Source organism: Acipenser ruthenus, chromosome 1 (assembly GCF_902713425.1).
Source record: "Acipenser ruthenus chromosome 1, fAciRut3.2 maternal haplotype, whole genome shotgun sequence".
Taxonomy (NCBI): Eukaryota; Metazoa; Chordata; class Actinopteri; order Acipenseriformes; family Acipenseridae; genus Acipenser; species Acipenser ruthenus.
The window spans coordinates 12,536,537-12,549,700 of record NC_081189.1 but is presented as its reverse complement, the minus strand read 5'-3'; the positions used below and the strand labels follow the sequence as shown (position 1 = coordinate 12,549,700).

General features: G+C 37.5%; 1 protein-coding gene across 3 annotated transcripts in view; it reads right to left on the bottom strand.

The window, feature by feature from the left end:
• LOC117403557 (ras-GEF domain-containing family member 1B) overlaps window positions 1–13,164 on the bottom strand; it is a 138,693-nt gene that overhangs the window by 16,003 nt on the left and 109,526 nt on the right. For 2 of the 3 annotated variants that reach the window (XM_034925301.2, XM_059003027.1), the window contains 3 exons: window positions 1,848–2,030; window positions 1,277–1,399; window positions 1,014–1,151 (listed from right to left, as the gene is read on the bottom strand). In XM_034925301.2, the coding sequence (XP_034781192.2) occupies window positions 1,014–1,151; window positions 1,277–1,399; window positions 1,848–2,030 (444 nt within the window). Of the gene's footprint in view, window positions 1–1,013; window positions 1,152–1,276; window positions 1,400–1,847; window positions 2,031–7,320; window positions 7,661–13,164 lie in introns of those variants that run through there. The other variant, XM_034005755.3, reaches the window with a different exon arrangement.

Genomic DNA, 13,164 nt, shown 5'->3' with positions numbered 1-13,164 from the left:
GTGATTGCGTGTGGTGTGTTAATGTTGGTGTATAGGTATTGGTGCACGGGATATAAATGGGTCTGTGTAGCACGAGTGATTTAAAATATATAGTTGTATTTAGGCACGGGATGCATAATCACTTCACGTGCAGATAAAGTATGTGAGCACGGGATTGCACAAATTAGTTCACGTGCTGAGATTCAAGTGAATAATTAATTGGTAGTTGAATCCCGGCACAACAGTATATATAGATGCACGTTTTACTCACTCAGGGTTGTGTGTTCAGGGCGAAAGAACGGGAGGGAGTGAGGAGGTGAAAGCAATAATAATAATAATAAATAACAGCTGCTACGAGTGCTGGAAGCACCAGCACCGTGCTGGTTTTGTGTTTAGTGTTCGTCCCTGTTTGTTAGTGTCTGTTCGTTTTGTTTGTCTGTTTTATTTTGGCCACAAGTGCCGTGTTCTGTTTTGTTCAAGCTTTTATTTTCTGTGTGTTATTAAACTCACTGAGCGCTGCAGCGTCTCAGTTTCACCTTCCAGTCTGTGTGTTTCTTTCTGGCCTGACGTCACCCCTACAGCCAGCCTGTTCACAGTTCCTATGAGAGAATGGCAACTGGCTTTTGCCTGTCTGTCCCTACCCTGGTTTAGTCAGAAAACTCATGTGATAGATTGTTTATTAAAACAGACAAGACACTATAACAATATACATATTACTACATTCATTGGCCTTTGGCCTCACCTTTCGAGGTACCCCTGCCCTCTCCCGTTAGACAAAGCCAAAAAAATCAGGTGGAGGTTGGGGAGAAGGAGGCGAAGTCTGGTATTGGAAGCGCCTAAAATATGCTTGATATTTACATTATTTGAACTAAGGTTAATTGAGTTCCCTGCCAGAACCACTGCTTTGCTTAATTTCAGCAAAGTTATGCGTACAAATACATTAGTGTGGTGAACTGTTCAGCTGTTGGCCTCAACAGCACCCCCTGTCTCCCTAAAGGGGGCTAGCATTTCACCCTCACAGAAAACCATCTTACCTCATCCCCGCTGGCTATCTTGTGCATCAGTTCCTTCAGGCTCTGCATCATCTTCTCGTCTCTGAAGTCATAGGGAAATGTTTCCGTCCATTCGGTCAGCAGCTGCAGGATTTTGGGGGCAATTTTTCTTAATCTGCCCTGTAATGTTTAGAAACAACGGGAGTTAACACAATGTCACCATAATGCCTCAAATTCCAAATTCCAAAAGGCAATGTATTTGGTTGTGGATCTGGTGTTTGCTATAGAAATTGTGAAAACCTTACCTTGTCTGTCCCTGGTTCATTTAATCTCTGCTGCTCAACACACAACTGGCAGACCTTGGCCATTAGCTCAGAGGGGTGAATGAAAAGCCGAGAGCTGAGTAGGAAGGTAAATATATATGTTCTCTGGAATAAAAAAAAAAGTAAAAACATGTTATTTATGTTACAGAAATAGCATCCCTTTTTAGCATTTACATAGATTCATTCATGAAGCTATACCAAAAATGCACTGACTTAAAAGAACACAATTCTTTTTTTTTTTTTTGTCAAACAGAACATTTTGTAAAAAGTCCTCTGCCTGTGGGGAATTTCATAAACTTTAACGCAATTATCATGTGTATATATATATATATATAAATATATATGTATATGTGTATATATATATATATATATATATATATATATATTAATATAAAAATGTATCTGTGTGGTATGATAGTTTCTTACGTGCTAAACTAATTTCTTCTTCAAAAGTCACACATGGCATTACATTAATAAGGTTGAACGACATATTCAAATTCAAAGGATAAGAGATATACGACTGAGTCACCAAGTAGATATTTCACAAACTTACGTCAGGATAGTAATCAACACTGGGGACTAGATGCTGAATAAGAGCCTCCAAGGACCCCGACACAAGGCTGTTGTCATGGTAATACAGGCCCCCATAGCTGTCCTCCTTGGTTTGGTACAGGTTTCGGTTATAACCGCTGGTGCTTAACATAGCCGCAAAGGCTGGCGTTTGCGGCATACTTTCCTAAAAAAAAGATCAGATTCAAGAATACAGATAAACAGCTGAGGTGCAGAAAAATAAATGCTGAGACCTCAAAAATAAAACGGCCTGAAAAAAGAAACTGCAGTGAGGAAAGTGCTTCCAGTACAAACTGTACATGCTCCTCCTCAATCCCCGACACACATACAGTGCATCTTCATTCATTCCAAATGAGCTGAAAGCACTCTTGGGCAACCACTCAGTGTCTTGAGAATTGAAACATGTTTCCTTTCTAGCACAGGAGATGTTATACTAAACAAATTACACACAAATAAAATGAGCACCCAGATTGTACAGGACATGTTTCAGAGTGGTGGATTACCCACAAACTCGTCGTACGAAAAAATCTCACAAAGATTTGACTGTGTTGATCTACGGGGCAAACAAAAAGCATGGCCATCGTCACTAACATGTCTTTCCAATCCATCTGTGGCCAAGCAAAGTAAAAAAAAAAAAAAACAGGCGTGTGTCACACTCTTCTATCACAACTAATGTGAACTAAGGTCATCCCCCCGGCACGTCAACAACAACTTGTGTTCAGATCATCTGCACAGCACACATTCCTGCTGCCTTATTCAACCCATGATGTTTACAAAAGTTTCCTTTGAAAGGCTGACTCCAGATTGCACTCACTTAATGAGCCACCTGATTTCAAGAAGGCCCGGCTGCAGTGTGCCACCACCAGTCCACCCCGGCTGGGATTTTTTTTCGACAGCTCGTATAAAAGATTGTTCACACAGCATTTTGGTGCGCAGGCGATAAAGCTATTAGCCAGATTCCGAGGGATGATGTGCACAGCAAAGGACTAACGCTTCTGGCCCCACCTCCACACAATGGGCCCATTCAGTAGCAAACACAGGGCACGGGGATCTGAAACAATAAGAGACGCTGCTGCTTGGCTACAGAGGCCGCCAGTTGGGCACACAGGGCGTGAGGCTGGGGGTGTTGGAGCCATATTGGACACATTAATCCCTCTTTTCATGATGCCATGAGAAATTTGCATCAAAATGAGGGATTGCTTGGTGTATGAGAAGTCACTTCAGTGCCCTCTGCATCTGTTCCACCATGTGTTAGACTCCCATTCCTCAGTGGTAAAATAATATCCATGTCTTGATCACTACCACCCTCCCCCAAAACAAACACTATTGAAGTAGTTAATGAGATGCACCACCTCTGTTGCAGTTGTCTGATAGTATAACTATGCTTATGTATTTTTTGCTGGATACATAATCATTTAAAAATCACGAGACAAACAACCAGTGGTAACTGATGAGGGATTTATTTCATCTGTGCATTTCCTTGAATTGGTGCTTCAGAGTTGATTCTGCAGCTAATTAATCATGTGTAACTCTCTGTTTAATTTTCTAAATGGCAAGTGGTGGGTTTTAAAACACAAGTGATTTATTCAGAATACAGTATTGTTTTTAACCACACTGAATAAAACAACCCCCTGCTTGCGCTTGCACAGAACTCTCCCTGAAAGTAATGTAGGCACAATTCCAGAACGTGTTGAAGTTGCCTTCTGGGAAGAGCCACAGTTTAAAAATGCAAATGCACTTGTGCTTCTTCTCCCTCGGTTCTTTATTTACAGCTGCAACAGAAAATAATCTGTGTCTAACAAAAGACTGAGTGATGAATTTGAACAAAAACAATCTGAAACTATTTGTTTCTTGTTGCAGGTGTCCAATCTGTATGCCATTATCAGGGCCAAAAGGAGCAGATTTAGGTTGGGGGGATTTTTCAGGAGCTACTGGTATTGGTGGTGCTTCTATTTTTCATCATACTGATAATGAGTGACATGCAGGTGTTACAAAAATAGTTGAGAAAATAAGGGTACATTTAACATGCATAATTACAATAGGTTGTTCTTGGGAAGAGGCAGTTTCACATCAGTCAAAAAGCTATAAAATGTGGAAGATATTTAGTTTAAAAGTTTTTATTTATTTATTTATTTATTTTATTCTCTTTTAATTTGGTTAAGGTGCAGTAAATAAAATAAAACCAAGCATCTGTCTGCTTTTGTGCTTTTCATGGTGACCAGGATCTTCTGTTTTTGATGATAATTTGTGAAACTACCTTTAGCATCTTTCTGACAAGATTATAAGGAAATTGGATCTATCTGCCCTGGCTGCATGAACCAACCTGCCTTGAGACAATCTGTCACACATGGATTTTGTCCCTGGCTGGGAATCCATGCATGCAAACACGTGAAGAACAGCACAGCCCTTGGGAATAATGTGTTTGCACTGAGGAGATGCTATGAGTTATTATTGCTAGGGCTTGGTGTAGATGCTATTTAAACGTACAGTAGGGGTATTCAGTTTCTAGCCACATAGTACAAAAAGTGACAGTTAATGAGTAAGGGTTGGATTAAATGGGTTTATATGAATGAAATTAAACTGGGGTAAAAAAATTAAAAAATGAATAACGCTGATGCAGGCAATAGCAAACATAACTGTTTGCAGGAGTACAAGTGGACTGTCAAGGGTTGATGATTGCTTCACTGGAATTCAACAGGAAATACCAATGTAGTTCATATTTACCTTCAGAAACGTTTACCATGGTATGTTTGCAGTTTTCCCATGCGTTTACCATATTTTACCCTGGTTTTCCATGTTTATTAATTTACTTTACCATCTCTCCCTATTCTTTAAAATGCTTACATATGCTTTCACTGGGCTTTATTACACTTCGCTATGCTTTTACTATGTTAACTTCTATAAGGATGTATACAATTGAATTCCTCGCTCTTAGCTTTCCCTTTAAACTCTGAAAAAGGTATCATTTATTTGTCATGCTGCAGGAGAACAGGGAACTGGGTTCACATCTGATGAATAGGCTTAAGTGATGGGAAGGATGTGTTTGAATTTACAGACAACAGTGAATAAACAGAATAAACAGTCCCTGTCTCTTACTCCCTCTCTTAACAAGGTGTTAATTGCACAATATTGAAAAGCATCAGACAGCAACAGCAATAAAAGGCAGGAAAAGGGAGATTGTTCCTACACTTATTTTGTGTTTAAAAGTAATAGACCTGTATGACCACTTATGTGAGACACCTGATGGTATAAATAACTGCCCCACTCATTTACATGTCTTTACCACAAAGGCAATTAAATTACCTAAATGTCTCTTGCTTTGATATCCAGTTATATACGTAAAAAACTACACAACAGTGGCATTAATGAAAGAGTCTCATGGAACTATCCTACCTATTGCTAGAAATGTGATTCTGGCTTTCAATAAACACACCCTTCCAAGACAAATGGAAAACCTTCTGTAAGGAAACCCTTCTCATAATCTGATGCGCATGTTCATAGCAAATATCGACAATGAGCACATGAGACATGATATGTTATTGCCTGTAGTTAACAGTAGGGAGTTAAAAACCTTGCACAAAATGTTACTTCAATACTGGGCAAATAGCCCTTATAGTAGACGGTAGTACACAGTCAGTGAGTCAGTATATGAAAACCCAAGCATCAGTTTGAAGATAATACGGAATTATTCAGCAGGTCAAAGTCCCTATACCTCGCTACAGGGTGGCATTTAAAACAAACATGCAAGAAAAACTTCTGTTGTACTTCATCAATAAACATTTCAGCTTTCCTTCACAAAGACATATTCCCCATTGGTTATTTTCTATGGCAGCTGATGCTATTTGTATTACATGAAAACACAGGGGTTTGGAATGCTAGCAAAAATTGTGAATATATTAGGCATTTGTAAATAATATATATATATATATATATATATATATATATATATATATATATATATATATATATATATATATATATATATATATATATATATATATATTGTTTTGGATGAACCCAGTAGCTTGAGTCAAAGCTAATGAGAAGCATTAGAGAAGCTTCATGCGATGTTTGTTTTTCGGTTTAAATTAAGATAGACTATTAACATAAACGAGTAGGGTCAACCTAACTGGGAAATGCAATACTGATTAAATGTATGAAGCTGTGTATTGGTTTAGTTGCCAGAATGTCAAAAAACCCTCCTGTTATCTAGAAATCTACAGCATTTAAATACGTGACTCCATAGAATAATGTGCAATTCTATGTCAAATGTCACATCACTTCTAAGAATACATGTAATATTAGACAATTTTCCATCTGAAAAATACTACTATAAATAACATTATGAATAAGCCATTTAAATGACCTTTTAAACTGCTAGTAATATATGAGTCATGAGAAAGACCAAAGGAAAACAATAACAATTACGTTTGCTAAACTTACAAATATGTCATAATAATAATAATAATATTGTACACTCGTATGCAGTATATGGGAAAAATTGTGGCATGAAGAATATTAAACATTACACCTGTATACTATAATTGGTAACAATAAGATAACTATGATTCTTTGCTTTAAAGTGCATACAGAAGTATAGAATCAGTGTAGTTTATTTATAATAATGAAGTGTTTGTATCAACATGTTTTGGCACCTGCTGCATGTCTTTCCAATACAAACAGGACACACATTTACATGTTTAATTTATGTGAATAAAACGACCCATAACGGGCAAACTGTGCCAAAGCTAACATGCAGGCTCTTGTACAAAGATGACAAGAAGAAACCCAAAAGGCAACACACTGCAAGAGATTCAGCTACCTTATGTTGTGCAAAACTGTTTCACACCAAAATATTTTTCTATCCTGTCATCAAAATCTAAATCTTGTCAGTCACATAAGCAATACAAAGTCCCTTCTTGAGAAAGCACTTACAGATCAATGACTTACAACTAACGCCTGTTCTTCCCGTTTACAAAAATGTCCGGTCTTTTAAAAAATCATGTGGGGATAAAATACTGATTACCAAACCATATACCCAAAGAAAACGAAAACGATAGACACAATGTCCGAGTGTGTCACAAAACGAAACCAATTACAAATAACTGTGTTCTAGATGTAACTATTTCAAAACAAAAACGAAGACGAAATGTTTCTTTTTTACGTGGTGATGCAGCACACTGAATACAGCATTTACAGATATATTTATTTTACACGAAACCTGTTACCCGTATCTGTTTAACTGACTGACCGCCTCTTAGCCTAGTCTTGGCTGTGGTGTGCTCTTTGGTACATTCATTAGTATTTTTTTTTCTGTAATAATAATAATAATAATAATAATAATAATAATAATAATAATAATAATAATAATAATATCCTAAATAAAATGTATCAGTACATTCTAAGGCATAAGAACTAAGCATAGGTAAATAGTAGTACTGACATACAAAACGTACCTCAAAAAGAAACAGGATCAAATTCCTCTTAGCCCCAAAATATCACGGTAGAGAGAGGAGAATAATCACACAAACTGCAGTCATACAGCGAGGTGAATTTGATTCCACAAAATCTTGCCAATGTAATCATACAGTATGCTGCTGTACTGATCCTTTACTAGAAACTAGCCGCATATCACTGAACGTAGGAGCCTGTTAGGTTATTTCTGCAAATCGACACATGCACATGTCTTCTGAAAGAGTCCGCCCACTGAATAAGAAAAGGTTTACAGCACACCACGGCACATTCAAACTGGTTGACCAGAGAGCGGAGAGCATTTACACTACAAAGCGCTGCCAGCCAATGGGAGCTGATAAACTCCCGAAGCTATGTTTAAACCGCTTTATTCTTATCGACAAGTCGATAAGCTGTGCACGTGATCGACACAATGAAGTGCAGTATCCACCTGCACTAACACATCTGCATCGGAATTAAAACCAACACACCTAATGAAAGTTAATTAAACTCAAATGAGTGTTTTGCATGTCTGCAAATGCTATTGCTGCTATGCCTTTATATATTTTTGTATGATGAAAAAAAAAACTATTATATACTGTATCACTGTATTAGACACTGTATTTTGAACATGTCATTTCATCATGTGTGCTTTAATACTACAGAGCATTTGTTTTAATTGTTTATAACTTAATGCAACCATAGGACTTTCCCTAAAGTAAAATACGTTTTCACTAGTTTCCTCCTTCTGTTATTCTTACAAGACAAGTTGCTGGCACGCATTCAAATGAACTCTGGCAGACTGTGTGAATCGCACTATTTTGCCCTATTGACAGTCTCCCATTACCGGGACATCTGCCAGCCGTCCTATTCACTAGAATACACGTCAACAAAAAACAACAAAATATACCAATTCAGTTGCACAGTACCATTCTCTCTCCATTTAGGCTTCCCATGAGCTCATGACGTGTTCTCGAAGAAAAGGGGGTCATAGACCAAAATGTTTTGCATCAGTAAGTCCACACATACATTCATACATACATACACATACATAAGCGCACATATTGGATGCATGTCTTGAACGGCCCAAAATAGGATTCAAAGCATGCTGCATATACAGTATATGTATCATTCTTGTTATTACATGACAGTAATAATATCATTACATGACACTAATAATTTAGGAACATTCTAGAACAACCCCTATCTCAGGGTAAAGAGATGTTATAATTGAGAAACATAAACACAAAGCATGTAAAAATACCCATGCTTATTTACTTTCATTAGACATTCTAAACAAGCTGCTAGGCTTGCATTGGTAAGTTAAACATAAGCATTATCGTTAGCATAATTAAATGTGAATTGCCTCATTAGAAACTGCCAGACTAGGTTTTACTCTTTTAATGCAATCCTGTGGGGTTTCTGTTTGTTTGTTTTACCTCTTGGAAAATATAATCGGCTGCATGAGTTAGCCACATGTTTATCTGGCTGGCTACTTTCTGACATCATTACTGGTTTGCCCACTCAGTTGCCCATTCAATTATAGGTATTATATTTAACTCAACAAACACATAGGCAGAGGTTACACACTGAAAAAAATGCTTTGGTTTGCGAATATAGAATTGAAAAAAAAGGTCACTCAATGAGACTTTGTTTTTCTATCACCTTGTTTATATTTCTTAATGCTTTCAGTATGGTATGTAGATTTAGAACATTTTAGGGTGTTTTTTCCCTGTGATCTACAGTGAAAATCTACTCTGTGATCATGTTTGTACACTTTCATATTAATCACATTCACATTGGTTCAGTAAAGCGGTAGGTTTTGTTTTGGTTAAACAGCAAAGAAAGTGCAATTATTTTATTACAATATGCGGTTGATTCAATTAACCAGTAATTCTATTAAGCTGTTTCCACTGTACATTTCCTGCTTGTTAATTTATAGGAAATTCTTTCTGAGGCAAATCTTGGCTCCCATTTAAAAAGATTATAATATGATTTTCATAGTACTGTTATGAACTGTTTACCTCAACAGGAATGGTGTTTCATACACTGATCAAATAATCGCCCTGATGCCTTATTTGTAGCCTCAAGAAGCCAGCTGCCCAGTAGCATCTGCTTTCCATTGTCAGAATGAAGCTCTTCTGTTTATATTTGTTTTGTGATGAGAAATTTGAGAATCTATTGAAAAAATCCTGCTTTTTAATAATATTACAGTACCATGTATCATATGCACATGTGTATGATTTCAGTTTGGAAAGCTTTTGTGGAGTCCTTTTTCAATAATAAAGTGTTCGCTATGCATTCATTAGTGTTGATTATTACCTGTCTGATAGTGTGGAGTAGTGGTTAGGGCTCTGGACTCTTGACCGGAGGGTCATGGGTTCAATCCCTGGTAGGGGACACTGCTGCTGTACCCTTGAGCAAGGTACTTTACCTAGATTGCTCCAGTAAAAACCCAACTGTATCAATGGGTAATTGTATGTAAAAATAATGTGTAAAAAAATAATGTGATATCTTGTAACAATTGTAAGTCGCCCTGGATAAGGGCGTCTGCTAAGAAATAAATATTAATTAATTATTATTATTAATTAGGAAACTGGTTGCTGTTTGCACCTCTAAGGTTTTATGCTGTTACTCTTTGCTTATTTGGTGCATGCATACAATGAATGATGGTTCTAACCATGCATTCTGTCTTGTGTCCTTTGAATACCATTGTGAGCAGCTTGCTACGTTGAGTTTATCCTAGCAACTTTTACATCTTAAATGAATCTACCAGACAGTGGATGTAATCTGGACAGGCATGTACTGGCCTGAAGCAAGTGGTTTTCACACCTAAACACCTAGACATGCTCAAAGTGGGGTTAGACAAAAGAAAGGAACCAGGTGAATTGGTTAGGCATTGTATACAAGAGAGTGCCTGAAACCTAGACGATTAGAAAGGATTTACAGCATAATATAATGGCAGTAATTAAGACCCTGCATATACGCTGCTTTAACACAGAATCCATAACTCTTGCTGGTGGTATTTTGTAATGGATATACTTGATAACAGATGTGATATTTGACAGTAGAGAAAACAAGTGTTTGATTGGGGCTTTTCTTGAGTATTTCTTGAACACTGTGTAGCCTCTTAAGATGCTTGTACATGAAGGGTGCCACTGTACAGAATGTAGTATTGTAATGTTTATGTTAACACTAAATTGATAAAAGAACGACCCGCACTCTCCACTAAAAAAACAATCTGAAGCACTTAAAAGTACAATTAATATTCCTTTATTATTTCATTTTTGATTAAATAAATCTTTTATATCCACCCTGATTCAGAACGGAGCTGCAGACGCGTTTCGGCAAACTGCCTTCCTCAGTATAAGGAATCTCAGAACACAGCATCACATATATGATTTCCACTTAATTAACAATTAACAGTTAACAGATCAGTTCACCTGTATCCATAGATTTAAAACACATGGTGTACATACATTTGCACAACACTCAATATGAAAACAGGATACAAAAACACTAATACTGTAGCTTTATAAAAAATAAATGGGTTAACAGGTATACAAGTTGTATAAGAGTGAAATGCAAACACAGACCAGTCTGCTGTTTTCCTTGTGAGAAATGTTTATAAACAGACAAAACAACAGTCACTTTTACCAAAAACTAGACAGAAAAATAAACATCTGTCAGTCTGTCATTAATCAATAATAAAAAAGCTATATATTTTGGCAAACATGGGATGACACACAAACTTTGTTTTTGTTATTGCCTCTCAGTTACCCCCCCACCCCCTACCCCCCACCCAAGAACAGACATGCAGTTGAGTGAAGGCCTGCTTTCTCATATTGCAGGCTCAGGTTAAAGGTCAGCCTCATAGTTGACTGACCTCCCCAAGGTAATGTAAGTTCACTTCTGAAGAAACTATTTCAACAATTCATTCATCTCAACAGTTTCAACACAAGGCTATTGAAGAAACATGAAACCTCTGGTGGTGTAATTAAAAGATTTCCAGGTCTGGAGGGAAATCAGATGCTTCAACAATAGTTTTTAGCAGCATTCTTTATCTCACTTAAAACTCTGTCGGGGGTAGGCCATCCTTCAGAAGCCTCCACAGTAAACAAACAATCTAATCACTGTTAAGCCCGTTCCCTTGGATGTTTGATTTGTTTTATTATAAAAGACAAACAGCTTAAACAACATACTGATAAAAGCTTTGCTTTAGACTGCTTACTAATGTTATGGGCCCATGGCCCAATCTGGAGAGTTTTATTGTTATTATTTGCCATCATGTTCAATTGTTTTGAATGTTTTTCATTTACCGTTATATATTTTAAGTCATCAGAAGCAAAAGTATGTAGGTAACAGCAGGGCTTAATTCGTAAAAAAAATTAACAGTAGCTCCCATATATGTTTCAATTTCCCACCTGCTGGAGGAACGGGGCGGGTCGGCTAATGCGAAGAACAGGAGTGCTAGTTTTTTGGCATTTTGCCGCTGGGGTTGTAAAAAACAAGTCATTTTCTTACTTGTAGATGTCGCATCCTGAAATATAGCATTACTGTTCACTTTTGTTTTGCAGTTCATGGAACAGGAAGCATTTTTCTTTATTGCATGTTATGTATATATTATATTATATTATATTATTGTGTTATTTCAAAGACTAATTGTGAAAAAGTTTATTTCTTAACATACTTTTCATTGTTACCTGATACACTGAAAGTCATTGATGACATGTTAAAAAGAGTAAGAAATACCCATAAAGTAATCCCAAAAATAGGTCGAATTTTACCTAAAATAAGGTAAAGAAATCAATATTACATACACTTTATGCCAGTTCATCATGGTCAGGAAATCCTTTTTTTATTTCCAGCTGTAGGTGTATTGAAGATATGGTGATATCAGCTAAAACAATATAGAGTATACTCTAGAAGCTTAAGAAACAACTTCCACTCATGAATTACCATACAGTAAGAATAGAATTGAACTGTAAATACCAGCATGGCACCAAAAACTTTAACAAGCAGGCTTATTTACATTTCAAATGGGAAAGTCAGCTCTGGTTATAACAATGATAATCTAAATAGGCACCCCCTTAAAATGTATTAGTTAACCCATATACAGCATAGTGTTTTATCCTGGCAGAAAATACGTATCACAGCAAAACTGAAATGTCTCTGTGGCAGGGCAAGAGCCCTGCACAGGAAGAGGTGTGTGTGTGTGTGTGTGTGTGTGTGTGTGTGTGTGTGTGTGTGCAAAGTCATAAGCCGACGGGCTAAACATTATCCACGCTACCCGGACAAATAGAGCGAAACACCTTGCTGAAAGCCTCTGTGTTCATGTACACCGAGGAGGAGATCGTCCACTTCAGAGGAGAGAACTACTGCACAAAACCCTTCTACTCCAAGACGCTGCTCGTGAAAGCATTGCCCAGCCAAGACCGTCAGGAAGAGGCTGGAGTCGCCGGCAGGACGTTGGGACTTGGCTAGGTTAGCTTAGGGGATTTGATCCCAACAACAGTATAGCAAGGGTTTCGTAGGGTAGGTTCCTGGAGCGGGACGTCTCTTTTAGTGAGGCTAGCGCTTGCCGTGTGTGGCAAACTTTTATTTTTAGCTTTGTTTTGTTTTGTCTTTATTAAAACTGACACTGGGGCTCCTGTTGCTGGTACCCTAGTGGCAGCACCAGTGTTAATTACGTTTGTGCACCTGTGTGGCATGTCAACACCCACATGCCTTATTATTATTTAGTGACGACCCACGTCGGATGTCACTGGTCCTGCTGAGTCAAGGCAGGATAGGCAGAGGCCATAGAGGTATCTGTATTTTTGGGGTTTTAAAAAATCACCAAGATGTGA